The following is a 17,658-nucleotide window of genomic DNA, read 5'->3' on the forward strand; positions in this document are numbered from 1 at the left end:
TTGATGTCTTCTTGTTACTAGTTTCTTTAATTTCCTTTCTATTAAATTTTCTTTAGATCTAAAACTCTGATAGGAATATTATAACACTATGAATTTTATTGCAGAGGGTAAGATTTTTTTTTACTTGAAATTCATTTTCACAAAGTACGGTGTAACTATCAAGTATAGTAGAGTTTTGGGTTGATGGAATAGAATATTAACAGCTATATTATGTGAAACTATTGAAATTACGTATTTCACAAATCATCCATAGCAATTGTGAACAATATATCGAAAGCAGAAAATCTTGATAATGTATTTTGGAGACTTTCCTTGAATTAGCCTAGAGATCATATTTTTAAGGAGCCTTTGAAGATTCAAAAATAAGAATTGCCAAGGATGAGTAATAATCTCAATCAGCATTTTGAGAAATAACCAACACTTGTTAAACAACCTATCGTTTACTGGGTTCCTTCTGTGTGTTCCTGGCACTTGCACATTCTCTCATTAAAGCTTTCTAATAATCTCTATAAGTGTTAGCCACCTAGAGAGAGCAAGATAATACTTGGAGATAGAACTTTTTGTTGTGGGTCTGTTGTATTACACTGTATACATTGCTGAGAAAAACCTGTATTCTGCATAATCATCCACAAAAAAAATAATGGGGTTTGTGGGAAACAGAATTGAGAGCAATTTGATTACCCGAAATTAGTAACAGTTTAAAAAGGATGCAATAAACTGCCTTTGCAAAGGTCCTAGGGGGCTGGAGAGATGGCTCAGAGGTTAAGAGCATTGCCTGCTTTTCCAAAGGTCCCGAGTTCAATTCCCAGCAACTACATGGTGGCTCACAACCAGCTGTAATGAGATCTGGTGCCCTCTTCTGGCCTGCAGACGTACACACAGACAGAATATTGTATACATAATAAATATTTAAAAGAAAGAAAGAAAAAAAGGGTCCTAAATTCCTGACAACCTACAGTAATTATAAGACCTTTTTTTTTTTTTTTTTTTTTGGTTTTTCGAGACAGGGTTTCTCTGTGGCTTTGGAGCCTGTCCTGGAACTAGCTCTGTAGACCAGGCTGGTCTCGAACTCCCAGAGATCCGCCTGCCTCTGCCTCCCGAGTGCTGGGATTAAAGGTGTGTGCCACCATCGCCCGGCAGTATAAGACCTTTTTAAGGTAGCATAATGGAAGGGTTTGGGTATATGGAAGAATGAAGTTACTGAGTTGGGATACAAGGTTATAGTGCATGTAAAGATCAGGTAGAACTGCAAAAACAAATTTCAAAATAGAGCATGTGACTAGGCAAAACCAAGAAGAATGTGGAACATTAAGCTTATAGCTACAAAATAGTATGATTGGGGAAGGCTGGCAACTACTACAATTCTACTTTATGAATTTGATAACTATATGTATCTCATAAGTGGAATCATGTTATTTTTCCTTTCCTGATTGGCTTATTTCATAAAATAATGCCTTCAAGTTTTCATGCATGTCACAGCACATCAAAATTTATCTTTTCTCTCTCTTCTCTCCTCCTCTCCCTCTTTCCCTATTTCTCCCTCCCTCCCCAGTGTCTTACCATATAGCCTTTGCTAGCCTGAAACTTCGTCTGTAGACTAGGTTAGTCTCAAACTGCCTGCCTCCAGAGTGCTGGGATTAAAGGTATCACCACACTTGATAAAATTTCCTTCTTTTAAAAGAAACACATGCTGGATAATGGTAGTGCAAGCCTTTAATCCCAGCACTCGGGAAGCAGAGGCAGGTGGATCTCTGTGAGTTTTGAGGCCAGCCTGGTCTACAAGAGCTAGTTTCAGGAGAGTCGGGGCTATTGAGCAGAGAAATCCTGTTTCAAGAAACAAACAAAAAGCAACATATAAAGGTTCCAATTTCTCCTCATTCTTGCCACCACTTTGTTTCCCTATCTTTATTACAACCATCCTGAGGGATGTGTGATATGAAATTGTGCTTTTAATGTGCATTTAGAGAAATATCTCTTTAGATCGTTTGCTCATCTTTCAGCTGGATTGTCTGTTAAATTGGATAAATATTTGTTTGTTGTAAATACAAGTTCATAATCTGATCATTTATCATTTTCTTTCTCCATTTAGATAGTTACCCCTTTGTCTTTAGGGTATCATTTGAACTCTGATTATTACATTTATTTATAAAGTGTGTGTGTGTGTGTGTGTGTGTGTGTGTGTGTGTGTGTTGTCATAGTGTGCTCAGTGTGGAGGTCAGAGAACAACTTGTTGGGAGTTTGTTCTACCATGTGAGTTCCGGGCAGGGATTGAATTTAGATTGTCAGTCTTGGTGGCAAGAGCCTTTGGCCTACTCAGACATCTTGTTGACCCTTTAATTTTTTTATCTTTGGTACTGGAGATTGAGCTTAGTGCCTGCCTGTTCACATAGAATGCTTGCATTCTCCCATTGTGCTACACCCCAAGCCTTCAAAGTTTGTGATTTTAGTTAAATCTGGTTTGTCTGTTTCTTTTTTGCTTTTGCTATTAGAAGAATTCATTGCCAAATCCTTGACCATAAGATTTGCCTTTTATGCTTTAAATCCGTTAAGATGAGGCAAAATAATGTATTCACACCAAATTTTCTGTTTCAAGATGTCTTTGGATTTTGTCAGGTTGATTATTAAAATTTCTTGGTCTTGATCTTAACATATACTCCATCTGTAATTTGTTGAACGCTGCCTTTGATGTTTTTTATTAAATTTGGTGTTAGGTTTTGACCATATCTCATCACAAAGCTTTTATTTTTTATTACCCTATATTGATGTGTGCCACATTGCTCTGATGATCTATCTGTTCATGTTTTTCTTGCTCTGTCTGCAAGTATGCTGATTGTTTTCTTGTGTCAGACAATTCTGCTGTTGAACCATGTTAGTGGATTTTTAATTTCACTTGTACTTTTGTCTTTGCCCACTCCTCCCCAACTATTAGCTTTTACTAATTACCTACTGATTGCTCTATTTTTTATGTTTATTTATTATTATACAATATTCTGTCTGCATGTATTCCTGCAGGCCAGAAGAGGGAACCAGATCTCAGTACAGATGGTTGTGAGCTATCATGTGGTTGTCGGGAATTGAACTCAGGACCTTTGGAAGAGCAGGCAATGTTCTTAACCGCTGAGCCATCATCTCTCCAGCCCTGAGCTGTATTGTTTTACATGATGTTTTGGCTTATAAAATTCCCCACAGTCTGATCCACGATCCAATTGAATTCTCATTTTTCAGGGATAATCTTTTGTGCTGGTTCTTAAGGTTCTATTTTGACCCAAGTTGGTTGGCTGTAGCTCCATTTCCCTTGTTCTCTTTGGTAAACTGCTAGTTGGGTATTTTAATTTGTTGACTTTTATGGAACTACCAATATCTTAATTGAAATATAGCCAGTTGATTATAAGAGAACTTTAGAGATTTCTGTTCTTATTTTTCGCCCCCACCCCTGGTGGAACCTTTTATACCACTTCAGAACTGAAGCAATAGACTGTAGCTGGCTTCTGTCATAGTTAAAGTGCTTACTTACCCTGAGCAGAGTGCTTGATGGAGTCAACAGTCACTCTGTGACTCAGCCTGTCCTCCTGCCTTGGAACCTTGACCCTATGGATGAATTGTGGTGAGAACCATTAGGACTATAGTATTCTTGGTTTGCTGCCCTTTAAGTAGAACTTCTGTCCCACAAGTGGGACCTGGGTGGAACAAAGGAGCCCAGACCTGATAGTCTTCCCTGCAGTAGAACCTCTTGCTGGATTGATGAGAAATCTAGCTGCTTTCTTCTCCCAGGAAGATACCATTAACTAGAAGGGGAAAGCCCATTGTTTTTTGGTGTGTTCCTCTAGAATGAAAAGTGTAGTGGTTTAAATGAGATTATGGTAGTTTTTTTTTGCTCAAAAGTTTTGTAGTTTGTTATATGTTCTTAAGACAATTTCCAGAGGCTTAATTTTTTCCCCCACCTGGTGTTGGTGCTTTTACTGAGGAAACTGCTCACCAGAGCTCCTGATAGCACCATTCTTGAAGTCATTTTATTTGTCAAATTACAATAACCTGAAAAGTTGGCTATGAAAATGCCTAGAATGGGTACTAACATCCACTGAAGCTTTCAGTATCATAACTGTATATGTAGGACTTGACAGACCTCACTGTGGAGAAGGCCTGAGTAAAGAGAACTTGGCTAATTATCAAGCATTTCTAAGTTGTACATTTCTGTTGCCATAAGGACTTTCAAGTGCAGGGTGCATGTCCATTTTGACTTTGAGGAAGTTATCCTTAGGATAGAGCCATAGCTAGATAGAAGTGACTTGGTTACAAGATTTATGTGGAGGGCTCTAAATAGTGTTGAAAATAGAATGTGAATATTTAGTTGACATGGAGTAACATACCAAAAATTGAACATCCTCATTTACATTTTCTGAATTGATTGGTTGTAAAGTTGTCTAGACCAGACATCACACTTGGAACCTCGTTCTTAATGTTTGGAATCATAAAAATTCAGAATGATGAGTTCATGTACTGATAATTAATTATAGGAGTATTGGGAGCTAGGACAGTGAGATCTTTTACCTATCTATGTAGATATCTGTCTGTCTATCTGGTTTTTTGAGACATGGTTTCTCTGTAGCTTTGGAGCCTGTCCTGGAACTAGCTCTTGTAGACCAGGCTGGCCTCGAACTCACAGAGATCCATCTGCCTCTGTCTTCCAAGTGCTGGGATTAAAGGCGTGTGCCACCACAGCTGGGCTCTGGGGATATCTTTTGTTTTCGAGGAAAGGTTAAATTTAAAAATTGCTTAGAGGGGGCAGTGAGATGACTAAGCAGATAAAGGTTCCTGCCTCCAAACCTGACAACTCAAGTTCAATCCCTAGGACCTACGTAGTGGAAGGTGAGACTTGAGTTTTAGTAAATTGTCACAAGGTTTGTTTGGAATTTTTTTCTTTCCTTGTCATTTTTTTTGTTTGTGTTACCTTTTGTTTTTATTTTTCAAGACAAGATTTCTATGTGTATCACTGGCTGTCCTGGAACTTGATCCACAGACCAGGCTAGCCTCAAACTCAGAGATATGCTTGACTCTGCCTCTGAGTGCTGGGATTAAAGGCAGTGTGCTAACACTGCCAAGCAATTTAAAAATTTTTAAAATAAGCCGGGCGGTGGTGGCGTACGCTTTTAATCCAGCACTCGGGAGGCAGAGGCAGGCAGATCTCTGTGAGTTCGAGGCCAGCTTGGTCCAAAAGCTACGAAGAAACCCTGTCTCGAAAATAAAAAACAAAAAATTTAAAAGAAGATTGCTTAGAGATGTTTGTATTTATGACTATGGGCTTAATGTTAAATTATAAATGTACTGTCTTTAAAACTCCATAGCATGACCTTTCATGTGCCCATTGAATAATAATTTTTATAAATTTTTGTGTCTTATGTGGGTGCCATAGGTCAATGCTGGTTTATCTTTCTTAATTACTCTCTTCCTTATTAAGTTTTTTAAAATTTTTAATTAAAAAAATTTATGTCTGTTTTACCTGCATATATGTCTGTGTACCACATGCATGCCTGGTGCTTGAGAAAGCCAGAAGAGGTTATCTGATTGATCCCCTGGGAGTTACAGAGTATAATAAACTTCTTGTAGATTATAGGAATATAACCTGAGTTCTCTACAAGAATAGCCAGTGCTCTTAACTGCTGTTATCTATCTATCCCTTTTAAATTTCTTACTGCATGTGTGCCACAGCATGTGTGTGGAAGAGGAGAGACTATAGAAATTGGCTCTTTCCTTTCACCATGTGGATCTCAGGGATCAAACTCAGGTTGTCAGGCTTGGTGGCAAGCACCAGTACTAACTAAACTGGAACTTAAAGATTGAGCTACAGTAGCTGGCCAGTAAACTCCAGGGATCGTACTATCTCTATTTCCCAATGCTGAGATTGCAAACATGTGCTGTTTGTCTGGCTCTTTATGGGGGTGCTGAGAATTAAACTCGGGTCCTCATGCTTCTGTAGCAAGTATTTTATGCACTGAGCTATCTCCCCAGCTTATTTTTTAAAAAACTTACTTTAAAAATAAGTCAGTTTTTATGAATACAACTAGTTAGGTTTTAGAATATTTAACACGAGGAAATAGTTTATTGAAAAGTTTAATTTTAGGAATCATCTCTTTATCATTAAAAATTTTTGATTGATAGATTTCTGTAATTTTGCCCCTTAGTAATCTATGTGGTGCTTTTGTCTGGGATGATTTTCTCATCACTTTTGCCCAATAGCTTTGGTTTGACTATAGATTAGGAATATATATGTAAGGAAGGAGGTATGTCTTGTCTGTGCCTATGTGTATAGTAGGCAATAGAGATGGCTTGGTGGTTTACTGATCTTGCAGAGGTCTCTGGTTCAGTTCCCAGGACCCACGTGGCAGATCACAACTGTCTATAGCTCCAGTTCCAGGAGATTAGAGCCCCCTGGGTTTGGTTCCCAGAACTCGTGGTGACTGGCAATCTTTTTTTTCCTCCTCTTATAAAGGAAAACATTTAATTGGGGTGGCTTACAGTTCAGGGATTCAGTCCATTATCATCATGGCAGGATGCAGGCACGCAAGATGCTAGAGAGGTAGCTTAGAGTACATCTTTCAGGCAGCAGGAAGCGGTGTGTTTTACTGGCCAGTATCTTGTATCTTGAACATACATAAGAGCTCAGAGTCTGCCCCCACAGTGATATACTTCCTCGAACAAAGCCACACCTCCTAATAGTATTTATGGGAAGGTGGCTGGCAATCTTAGCTCCAGTTCCAAGGTATCTGTCTCCCTCTTCTGGTCTCTGAGGTCACTGCGTTCACAGGCAAAATAGTCTTACATATGAAATATTGAAGAAGTATTTTTCTACCAGAGACCTATAACCAGTCACCATTTCATTTTCCTCATTAACCCATCGATAAAAAGTACACTTTGTTTTTAGAAGACATAATGTAGAAGCAGATACAAATTAGATTTGGTTCTGAATAGGTTTAATAAATTGCAACTCTTATTTTTGACTATGGGAAAAGGGGTACAGACAGGAGAAACAAATGAGTTGTATAAAGTCCTTGAAGGCCTCTTGCACTTTATAGTTATGATGCTGAAGCACAGGAGCTCCAAGTATGTTTTGTATACCATGCTGTATAAGAAGAAATTTTGTAATGTTTATAGACAATCTCTCACAAAGAGTCAGTGGGTTGGGTGATATTTCAATTTTAGGGTTTATTTTAATTTTAGTGGGAGTCGTGAAAATTAGATCCAAATACATTTCACAATAGATTTAATCACAAGAGATTTTTGTTTGTTGTTTTTAAAGTGCAGTGTAGGCCTGGTTACATCTGATGAGGAACCTGGACATAAGTGCCATTAAAAACACCTCTTCAGGTGCTTTTACTCTGCAGGCCAAAAGAAACTCAGTAGTCTAATATGGACTTAAAGTTTTGATAGTATTCTGTGCACTTTTGTTAGTTTGTGAAGAATGCTTGTTACTAAATGGTTGGGACTTGTTGCCTTGAATAGGGCTCCAAAGTGCTTTTGATAAATACCTTATCAAAAGTGGAAACTTTAATATTACTTAATGAATTCAGTTGTATTAGGGTAGTATGCTATGCAGTTTTACTATGACGAGGCTTGGTTTGGAATGAGAATAGGAACTACAATAGAGGTTGGATTTCTCAGCATTATAGAATCTGAAATCCAAGATCTAGATGTTGATTTGCTTGTTTGGTGTGTGTGTGTGTGTGTGTGTGTGTACGTGTGTGTACGAACTAATTGCTATCTTTGTTAGATAAGTAGTCTCTCTTAAAAAGTTTACAAGTCAGTTTGTGGTTTTTGTCCTGATGTACATGCTTTTGCAGTATACTTAAGGGATTAGCCCGCTAGTTAAGGACAGTTTACCATTCCATGATTTAACTGAGTGGCAACTAACTTTTTGATAACTGTCTTTGGAGTCAGTTCCAGGAGAAAATTGAAATACTGCTTGATAAAGCTCGACTTACATGATTTTATGGAATAATAGCTATGGAACCATTAAGTTGAATGTAGTAATGAAGCTTTAGATTTTTTTACTTTTTACCCGTCATTTTATATAGTCATGCTCTCTTGACCGGATTCACTCATGATACTAAACTTTTTAACAGTTTTTTAGTTCATGATAGTTATATCTAAAGTAAAATGTTCTCTTTCCTTTTTCTTGTAGGTTATGCAATGGTCTCTGCAAGATGTTTTATTCTTGAATTGGGGCTTTTTAAGACTGACAAATGCTGGTACATCATCTTCTATAAGTGGACTATAATTTCTTTTCGTAAGACAACTACATAAGCAGACAAAATTGCAAAGATCTGCCCTGTGTCGAGTATGACAGCCACGACTCGTGGCTCTCCAGTTGGAGGGAATGACAACCAGGGCCAAGCTCCTGATGGACAGTCTCAGCCCCCCCTCCAACAGAATCAGGTAAGACATTATAGATAAAGACACATTGGAGTATCTCCTGTGTGCTGAGTGTGGAGACATGATAGAAATGATTGTGAAGCAACCATAAAATGAATGTTTTGTTTAAGAAAAGTAAATACAGGTCTTCAGCTGTAACAAAAAAACTCTAGTGCTTACATTGTCAGTCTTCAATAAAACTAAAGATTTAAGCCCTGTGTCGATTCTGGGAGAAACCATTGTATTATTCATTCAGTGTAGCCTATGGGACCAAGTAAATCATAACTCTTATTTTTTTTATATGCCATATACATAAAACCATAAATTATCAACTTACAATAAGATTTTTTAAAAGAATATAGAATGAAGTCTTATTACTGGTGTTCAAATTTTACCTTTGAGCTATATGACTAGATAAGTTACATAATTTCTAAACCTTAGTTTCTTCATTTGTATGATAGGGATAACAGTAATGGAACTTCATGGCATTGTTTGAGGATCAAGTGAAATGTTCGTAAAGATCTTTAGTATAGATACTGGTGTCAGTTTCTTGCTTTGTCCCAATGCTCTTAAAGTAATATTTTTATACTTTATATTCGACTTAGGTAAAGTTTCTGGTTCTCCTGATTCCTGTTCCCCCATTGGAAGATTTTTACTAGTATAATTTACTGATTGTAAAAAAACAAACAAACAATAACAACAACAGCAAAAAAAATGTGTAGGTCCATCTGTTTTTCTTTCTTTTTTGGGGGGGGGGGTCAGTTTTGTCCACTTCATCTAAAGCACCAACTTTATTTAGATGTAGTTGTTTATAATACTGTTTGTGCCCTTTGGTACTGAAATGGAACTCAGGTTCCTGCATATGCTTCTCACCCCAGATCCTTTGATATCCTTTTCACTATTTTTTTAAGTATATTGGGGGCTTGTGGCAGTGTGTCTTTATTCATCTCTGATACTGCTGATTTGTATTCTCTCTTCCTGATTAATCTTTCTAGGGGCATACCAATTCATTAATGCCCCCCAAATATATTTTGGGGACTTTGATATCCCCCAAAACATGCCACATGTTCTTACTGTTCTTTACTTTCTTTGGATTTGATTTTCTTGTTTTCATATTCTGAAATTTATCTCAGTCCTTTCTAATCTATATAGTTTTATACATTTGTGATATTGCAGCCCCTATAGTACTGTGATGGGTAAACTGGTTGAGGTTGTTGTGTAAACATGAGTAATAGGCATGCTGTTTACAGAGATATACATTTTTGTGGAGTTTGTATGGGTAAGTTTTAAAGCAAAAGTATTATTGTAGAGTACTTATATTTGTGATTTGGGGCTAGGTTTTTACTATTCAGCTGTTAGAGGTTAGATATTATATCATGAGTCTTATAGAAGAGATCTCTCTCTCCCCTTCCTCTGCCACTTGAGAGAAAATGAGCAAACCAGGTCCTCCCTTTCAAATGTGCCAACTTTGTTAATTCATTTCCTTTTCTAGTTCCTATTTTTGAGACATAAAATGGTAATACATATGGTCACAAAACTTGACAAAGTAAAGTCTTTCCTGTCCCATAAATTTGAAGGTCAGTATTCAAGTTTCTTTAAATATAGTCAAAGGATTGTTGGACACCAATAATAACTATTTTTAAACCAGGAACTAGTAGTTTATCTTTCTCCCTCCCTTCTTTATTATCTGTGTTGTATGTGGATTCTCACCTCTTTTTGCAATTTTCATGGCTTTGCAGGGCTTTCAGTGAAAAGAAATCTTATTTGTTAACATTATATTTATTTTGAAACAGGATTTCTCACTATGTATCTGGCTGTCCTGGAACTCCCATGTAAACCAGACTGGCCTTAAACTCAAAGATCTTCCTGTCTTTGCCTCCCAAGTGCTGGGATTAAAAGCATATGTTATGGAGCTAGAGAGACGAGATGGTTCAGAGGTTAAGAAAACTGGCTGCTCTTTCATAGGTCCTGAGTTCAGTTCCTAGCAACTACATAGTGGCTCACAATCATTTATAATGAGATCTCTTTTTTCTTCTGGTATACAGGCATACATGCAGGCAGGAAACTGTATTTATAATAAACAAAATCTTTTTAAAGACATTAATTTTATTTTAAAATATACTTGGTTTTGTAGAGGTCTTAGGATTGTGATAGTAGTATTTCATGTCTGTTAGGTATTAATATATATTTTTCATCTATTGACGATAACTCTCATCTTTAAAACAAAAGAATAAAAGTAAATTACATTCTTACCTATACAACCACTCTTTACCTATAGAATTTCTCCTTGTTTCTTATTGCTATTTTTTGGTTTGATTTGGTTGGTTTTGGTGTTTCAAGACAGGGCTTGTTTCTTTGTAGCACTGGCTGTCCTGGAACTCACATTGTAAACCAGATTGGCTTTGAACTCACAGAGATATGCCTTCCTTTATCTTTCAACTGCTGGGATTAAAAGTGTGTGCCACCACCATCCAGGCTATTCTATCTATGTTATTTAATGATAGGATTTTATTTATTTCACAAAATCTGATACTGTTGGACCATAAAGAAGCAACCAAAGATTTAATCAGTGTCCGATTAGGGCTTAGGGTTTTTGTTGTTGTTTTGTTTTCTTTTCATTATTTTTAATTATATGTGTGTATGTGCATCTATGTGTGGGAATATGCACTAAGTACAGGTATCTACGGAGGTAGTGTCATATCTCCCTGGAACTGGTGGTTGTGAACTGCCTGGTATGGGTGCTGAGAATTGAACCCACTGCTCTTAACTGCTGAGTCATCCCTCCAGCCCAGGACTCAGTTTCTTGATAGCTTTATACATACTGAAATAAAGAGAACATTTAAAGAAATTAGTAACTGGAGGTTTTTTTTGGGGGGGGGTCCCCATTGGGGAATCGAACCCCGGTCTCCCGCGTGACAGGCGGGGATTCAAATTTTTAGCTTTAAAAATCTGTGTATATATATAAAAAAATCTGTGTATATAGATTTTAAGGCTTCAAGTATGTCATAAAAACCAGTGACAAATGGGATGAACATTCCTCCGATATGCAGTATTTGTGAAGGTTCTAGATTGTAATTTGACAATGTATGCTAATAGTTTTTAAACAAATTGTCTATTGTTGTAGTAAATGTTTCTAGTGTCCTGTCTTAAAGAAAAATTTGCTTTCTATAAGATTTATACATGGAAAGCTCATTAATTTTAATTTATGTAATGCTGAGAATTTTAACTACTTAGATATTGAATGGAAAGGGAACAGATACAGCCCTAATTTTGAAAATGAAAAGGACAGATAACAGTCCTAATTTTATTGAAAACTTAGAGATCCATGAATCGTTTTTCTTTACATTAAAACGACCACAAGGAGGTAATTAAAATGTCCTTGCTGGTGTTTTATTTGTTGGTGTGGTATTATAGATGTTTAAAATTGGTTTTTGTCCGCATTTTTTGTGAGCTTGTAAACACAGGACAAAGTGTTTTTGGTTGTTTAAAACAGGCTTCTAAAGTTATAGACTTCTATTTATATGGGGCTTCTGGCACTTGAATTCTTCTGGTGACTTTGTGTGGTAACTGTAGTGTTTTCCATGTTAAATGTAAAAATTCATCATTAAGTTGCTTACTTTGTCTTATAGTTCAGCACAAACTCTGAAAGGAGAACGTATTAAATCATAAGCTTTCAGTGATCTCTTTGTAAAATTTTATGCTACTGACATTTTAAAAAATATTACTAATCTATTAGTGTTTGGACTAGTGTGCTAGTGTGCATATGTTATAGGAACTTAATATCTGGAATGTTTAATTTTTAATCAAGACTTCATCGCCTGATTCTTCCAATGAGAATTCCCCGGCAACTCCTCCTGATGAGCAAGGTCAAGGTGATGCCCCTCCACAGATTGAAGATGAGGAACCTGCATTTCCACATACTGACTTGGCAAAGTTAGATGATATGATCAACAGGTCAGTTGGTTTTGTTTCTGTTGTATATAATACATAAGAAAGCCAGGTTTTCCAGCATTCTATGTGGTAGGTAACACAAAGACAGTGGAAGAGGAATCTGCTGCCTTAATTTTCCCATCATAATCACTACCAAGTACTTTATAACCCATGGTTCTTGGTGGATATAATGAAAAAGAGTGAGAAATTTTTTAGGTTAACAATATGCACCTACATAGGGCCATATTTGTTTGATTCCAAAGTAGAACTGTTTGTGTTTTTTTTGTTTGTTGTTTGTTTTTTTGAAGACAGGATTCCTCTTTTAACAGTCTTGACTGTCCTGGAACTGCTCTGTAGACCAGGCTGGCCTTGAGCTCACAGAGATCCACCTGCCTCTGCCTCCCAGTGCTGGGATTAAGGGCATGTGCCACCACCATCTGACCAATGATGAAAGCAGGTTTTCAATTGGCATATTCCTAAATTTAATAACTTTAGGGTATCCCTGAAACAAACCAGATCATAAGGAGTTTCTCAGGACATGCCCTTCATGCTGACTCAAGAGAATGACACTTTTAAGATGTTCTTTGGGGTAAGGAAAGAATGTAAAGAAACAGAAGTGCATGTCAAAAAACCCTATCTGAGTGTAGTCCTCACTGGGTAGTGTGAACTCAACAAGAGCCCCTCAGAAAGAGTAGTGGACACTGAAGCAATGAATGGCTCAAGTACTTGCTGGTTTTCCAGAGGATTCGGATTCTGTTCCTGGCAACCATATGGCAGCACCCATCTGTCGTCTGTTATTCTAGACCCAGGGAGTTACGGGTACCTCTTTTGGCCTTGAAAAGTACCAAGCATACATACAGACTTAATACTCATACACATAAAATAATTAAAATGAGAACATTTTTAAAAGGATAATGGAAAATATACTCTTAAGAATTTTGCTTTTTTGTTGTAGTTTTACTTAATAAAAGTAAAAACTGTTAGATACATGGAAGAATAAAAATCCTCTGCATTAAAACAGACTGAGCTGGGTGTAGTGGTGCACATCATTATTCTCAGCACTTGGGAGGCAGAGGCAGGCAGATCTGTGTGAGTACAGGGTCATCCTGGACTACATAGTAACTTCTAGGGCAGCCAGAGCCACATAGACCCTATCTGGAGAAAATATACAAACAAAAATCTAAATTCCTTAGTAATAAGTATGCATTGTTAAATATGCATAGAACTATGTTGTATAATATATAGTAAATAGATAAAATTTATCTAACCCCTTCCCCCAGCTTTATCCCCCTTACATATCCCAACCAAAAATTTCTCTTAACATAAATCAGGAGTACATTTTTCCATATTTGTGTTTACTATTATATATGTATTTTTCTCTCTATATAAAATCTTATAATTTTGTAACTTGTTTTACTTGTTTGAAATATTTTCAATTGATTCATCTTAAAGGGAACATTTAAAAGAATATATGCTTCTAGTAGCAACTTTTAATAATCACATGCAATGAATTATTGTCAAATCAATTTTTCTTTTACTTTTTTCTCCTTTTTTTGGAGTTTTCCTACTCGCACCTTCTGTGAGGCTTTATTTTTAGGTAGATATTGTTTGAATTTGTATCTTGCTTTCTCCATCTATGGTAATTGCAAGTTTTGGGTATAGTAAGCTGGGCTGTCAGATCAATGTTAGGCTATTTATAATGGTTCTTGGTTGTTCTTAATACAGAGATGACATACTGGAAAATTGCATTGTTACATTTCAGATTTGTCTAGTGGTTGATAAAATACGCAGGCTAGATATTAGGTTGCATAAAAACAATTGTTTATGGAAGAAAAATGCAAAGGACGTGGGTAGTTATTTATTTCTAATAGGTTATTAATGGAATGTTTTTACTAAAAGGGGCAAGAGCAGTTGAGATTAAGACCAGCTCTTAGGAGAGATTTCAGTGGTTGGCTAGAAGAAGGTTGACTTTTTCTGGGACAGTGAGTAAATTAATGGTGATGATTGGGAAGGCCTATAAAAAGGATAGCTATATGGTCAGCACTGGAACTAAAGAAAAGGCTGCATCTTTGTTTAAGGGAGAGTCACCTGTGGATTCTGCAGATCCTTTAAAAAAAATTGCTAGATTATGAGGCATAAATCAGTCTTGGCCTCCTAAAGTTTTTGTTCTTTGTGAAGAAGTTCAAAGCATAATTCTAATCTGAATTCTGAAAGTCCTTTCCTGTGAAGTTTAATAATAGGCCTCTGATGCACAATTGGTATTTTATTATAATAGTTTCTTACATTTTTTAAGTCTTCTTGTAGAGACAACAAATGATACTTAATTGTTAAAATTCAGCCAGCCCCACTGTTGTAGTATTTAGTGTTATTTTAGTTAATACTTAATATTTTCATAGTAAAATGAATAATTGTAATTAGTAACTGACTATAGCACGTTTTATATTTAATACACAACCAGTAAACCTCTATTTTATTTTATACAATTCCTAGGCCTCGATGGGTCGTTCCAGTTTTGCCAAAAGGGGAATTAGAAGTGCTTTTAGAAGCTGCTATTGATCTTAGCAAGAAAGGTATGTCTGAGTGTCAATGCTTTTCTAAATGTGTGCTACTACATATATTTTCACTTTATTCCTGAAAACTTTTATTTTCCTGTTAAAAGACAAGCTTACAGATAAAGCTCTCATTTGTTTAAAAAGGACAGTCCTCAAGAGTGCTAGACAGAAAATGTATATGTATTTATATTTCTAAAGAGCAAGTCCATTGTTTAGATTTGCAGTCACTCAAAGATTTATTCCTGTTACGGGAATTCCATAATATACACAAAGTTTTTACAATTGAGTACTCTGTAAGCAAAGCTACAGAGAAACCCTGTTTCAAAAAACAAACAAAATAGAAGCAATGCATCTTACTTGGTCTCTTCGAGAATAATAAAGATATGAGTGGGCGCTAAGTACATGGTTTGCAAGCTAATATTTTAAAAATAATTGTGAAATGTCAAATTTAAGACTTTCAGAACAAAATGCTTGAGTCTTTGTCACATGGCACCGACTCATTTTGGGTTTAAGTTATAGTCTCATATTTATTTCCTTTATTTTTTTTACTTCATTGATGATTAAACCTAAGATTGTGTATGTTAGACTAGCTACCCTTGCACTAAGCTATAGCTTCAGCCCTGAGTTACTGTTAATATTATCACTTCTGCATAATTATTTTAGAATTTGATTCCGGAGGCCTCGAAATAGCTGAGCAGTTAGTTATTAATGTTTGCTGCTCTTGCAGAGAGGGGACCCAGGTTTATTTAGTTCCTAGCACTCACGATCATTGGCTCATAATCACCTATAATGTCAGCTCCTGGGAATCTGACACCCTCTTCTGGCCCTTGTAGTACCTGCATGAAACATGGTATACATCAGGCACACACACATAAATTTTTCTTAATAATTTTTAAAAGTTTATTTCTGACTTAAGTTTCCTTTCTGACATGTAGAAACTTTGAAATAACAATAGTGTTATGATAATGCTGTGAACTTTTTTCCAGAAGTACCCTTTAACTGCTAGCCTGTCATCCAGGTTTCCAATTACTTATGTCTTTCATCACATAGTTGAACATTGTGAAATATTTTTTTTCCTCCCTTTTCTTAGGTCTTGATGTTAAAAGTGAAGCATGTCAGCGATTTTTCCGAGATGGGCTAACAATCTCATTCACAAAAATCCTTACAGATGAAGCAGTGAGTGGCTGGAAGTTTGAGATTCACGTGAGTTTTCCATTTGTCTTTTAAAAAGCAGATTATATAGTGATCCTTTTGGTGGGGAGGGCAAGTATGTGTGTATTTGTTTATGATATATTTGGCTGCTTGGAGTATAAATGTTTAACTTTTAAAGTAATTTTATAGTAAGTTATTTCTGTTAGAGGCAGCATGGGCATTTAAAACTAGCATGAGATTTAGAGCTAAAAATGCTTGATTTAATCTTTCTTCCTGGTTCTCCAGTACCTTTTGAACTTGGGCAAATCCCCTTATTTTATTGAAAATCTAATGCAGTCAATTGTAAGATGTAGTTATTTTATGTATTGTTAAGGAAGGCAAAATTGCCCAAGATGGGTAAAATGTAATGCATGTCTGAGGGACTAGAAAAGTCAGTGTTGTAGAGGTAATGAGAAATGAATTCACTGCAGAAAAGAACACCAAAGAAACATGCATATTTCATTTTTGGCACCTAAAACTTCTAAGTGTTTAAGCCATGAGTTACTGTCTAAACAATTCTATAGTCTGAATTCAATTTACAATTGTCATCCCTTTTAAGTAGATAACTCAGGGGCTATAATATCTCTGAATAATGAACAGAAGCAAATGAAAATAGTATTTGTTATTTGTAGGATGCAATCATATTTTGTTTAAAGAGTTGTATTTGGACTAATGAAATGCTGTAACTGCTACAGACCTATTACTTGTTTCACTATGGACATAGTCATAAAGCCAATGATGTTTTTGTATTCTGAACAATTTTTCAGTTACAATGATGGGGTAAAAGTCACAATATAACATAATTTCTCAGATTTAGAATATGATTTGTCAGTATATAGTCTTCCATTTGGAGTAACTGATACATTATTAGAATTTTAGAATTGTTGCTTCTAGTGTAAGAATTCTAAAGAGGGAAAAAAGGGAATTTGTATCTTGTCTGAAGATAGAATCATTACTTATTTCATTTTTAAGCAAGAAACTTCTTGAAAGTACACACCATATAAATTATAAAGCAGATTAATTTGGTCATAATACTAGTGGATTAAATATATTCAAGTAATCAGTATAAAATGGGGAGTTCATTTAATCTTAGAGTAATTAGGATTGCAACTTCTGTTTGAAATTGCAGTGTTTCACATTCTAAATCACCATTCTCCCATATATAACAGAGATGTATTATTAACAATACTCATCGCCTGGTGGAGCTATGTGTGGCTAAATTGGCCCAAGACTGGTTTCCACTTCTAGAACTTCTTGCCATGGCCTTAAATCCTCATTGCAAATTCCATATCTACAATGGTACACGTCCGTGTGAATCAGTGTCCTCAAGTGCTCAGGTGCCTGAAGATGAACTTTTTGCTCGTTCTCCAGACCCTCGATCACCAAAAGTATGTTGATTTGTTACTTTCAAAATTAAACATTAAGATTTGTTTTGTTCTACTGCAGAACTTTAATCTCTGTCTCTTGTGAACACAGAAAAAGACTAATTTAATTATACTCTGAAAGGGATTTTGCATTATGGTTTGAATTCTTGATTTTATACCAAAACTGTTTTATTGTATTCTACTAGTGTTTAGTT

General features: G+C 36.0%; 1 protein-coding gene across 7 annotated transcripts in view; it reads left to right on the forward strand.

Annotated features, from left to right (window-relative positions):
* Usp9x (ubiquitin specific peptidase 9 X-linked) overlaps positions 1-17,658 on the forward strand; it is a 135,095-nt gene that overhangs the window by 42,779 nt on the left and 74,658 nt on the right. For all 7 annotated transcript variants that reach the window (XM_075957413.1, XM_075957410.1, XM_075957412.1 and 4 more), the window contains 5 exons: positions 8,177-8,430; positions 12,215-12,360; positions 14,827-14,906; positions 15,979-16,091; positions 17,249-17,467. In XM_075957413.1, the coding sequence (XP_075813528.1) occupies positions 8,335-8,430; positions 12,215-12,360; positions 14,827-14,906; positions 15,979-16,091; positions 17,249-17,467 (654 nt within the window). In that variant the 5' untranslated portion in view covers positions 8,177-8,334. The remainder of the gene's footprint in view (positions 1-8,176; positions 8,431-12,214; positions 12,361-14,826; positions 14,907-15,978; positions 16,092-17,248; positions 17,468-17,658) is intronic.

This window comes from Microtus pennsylvanicus, chromosome X (genome assembly GCF_037038515.1).
Source record: "Microtus pennsylvanicus isolate mMicPen1 chromosome X, mMicPen1.hap1, whole genome shotgun sequence".
NCBI lineage: Eukaryota > Metazoa > Chordata > Mammalia > Rodentia > Cricetidae > Microtus > Microtus pennsylvanicus.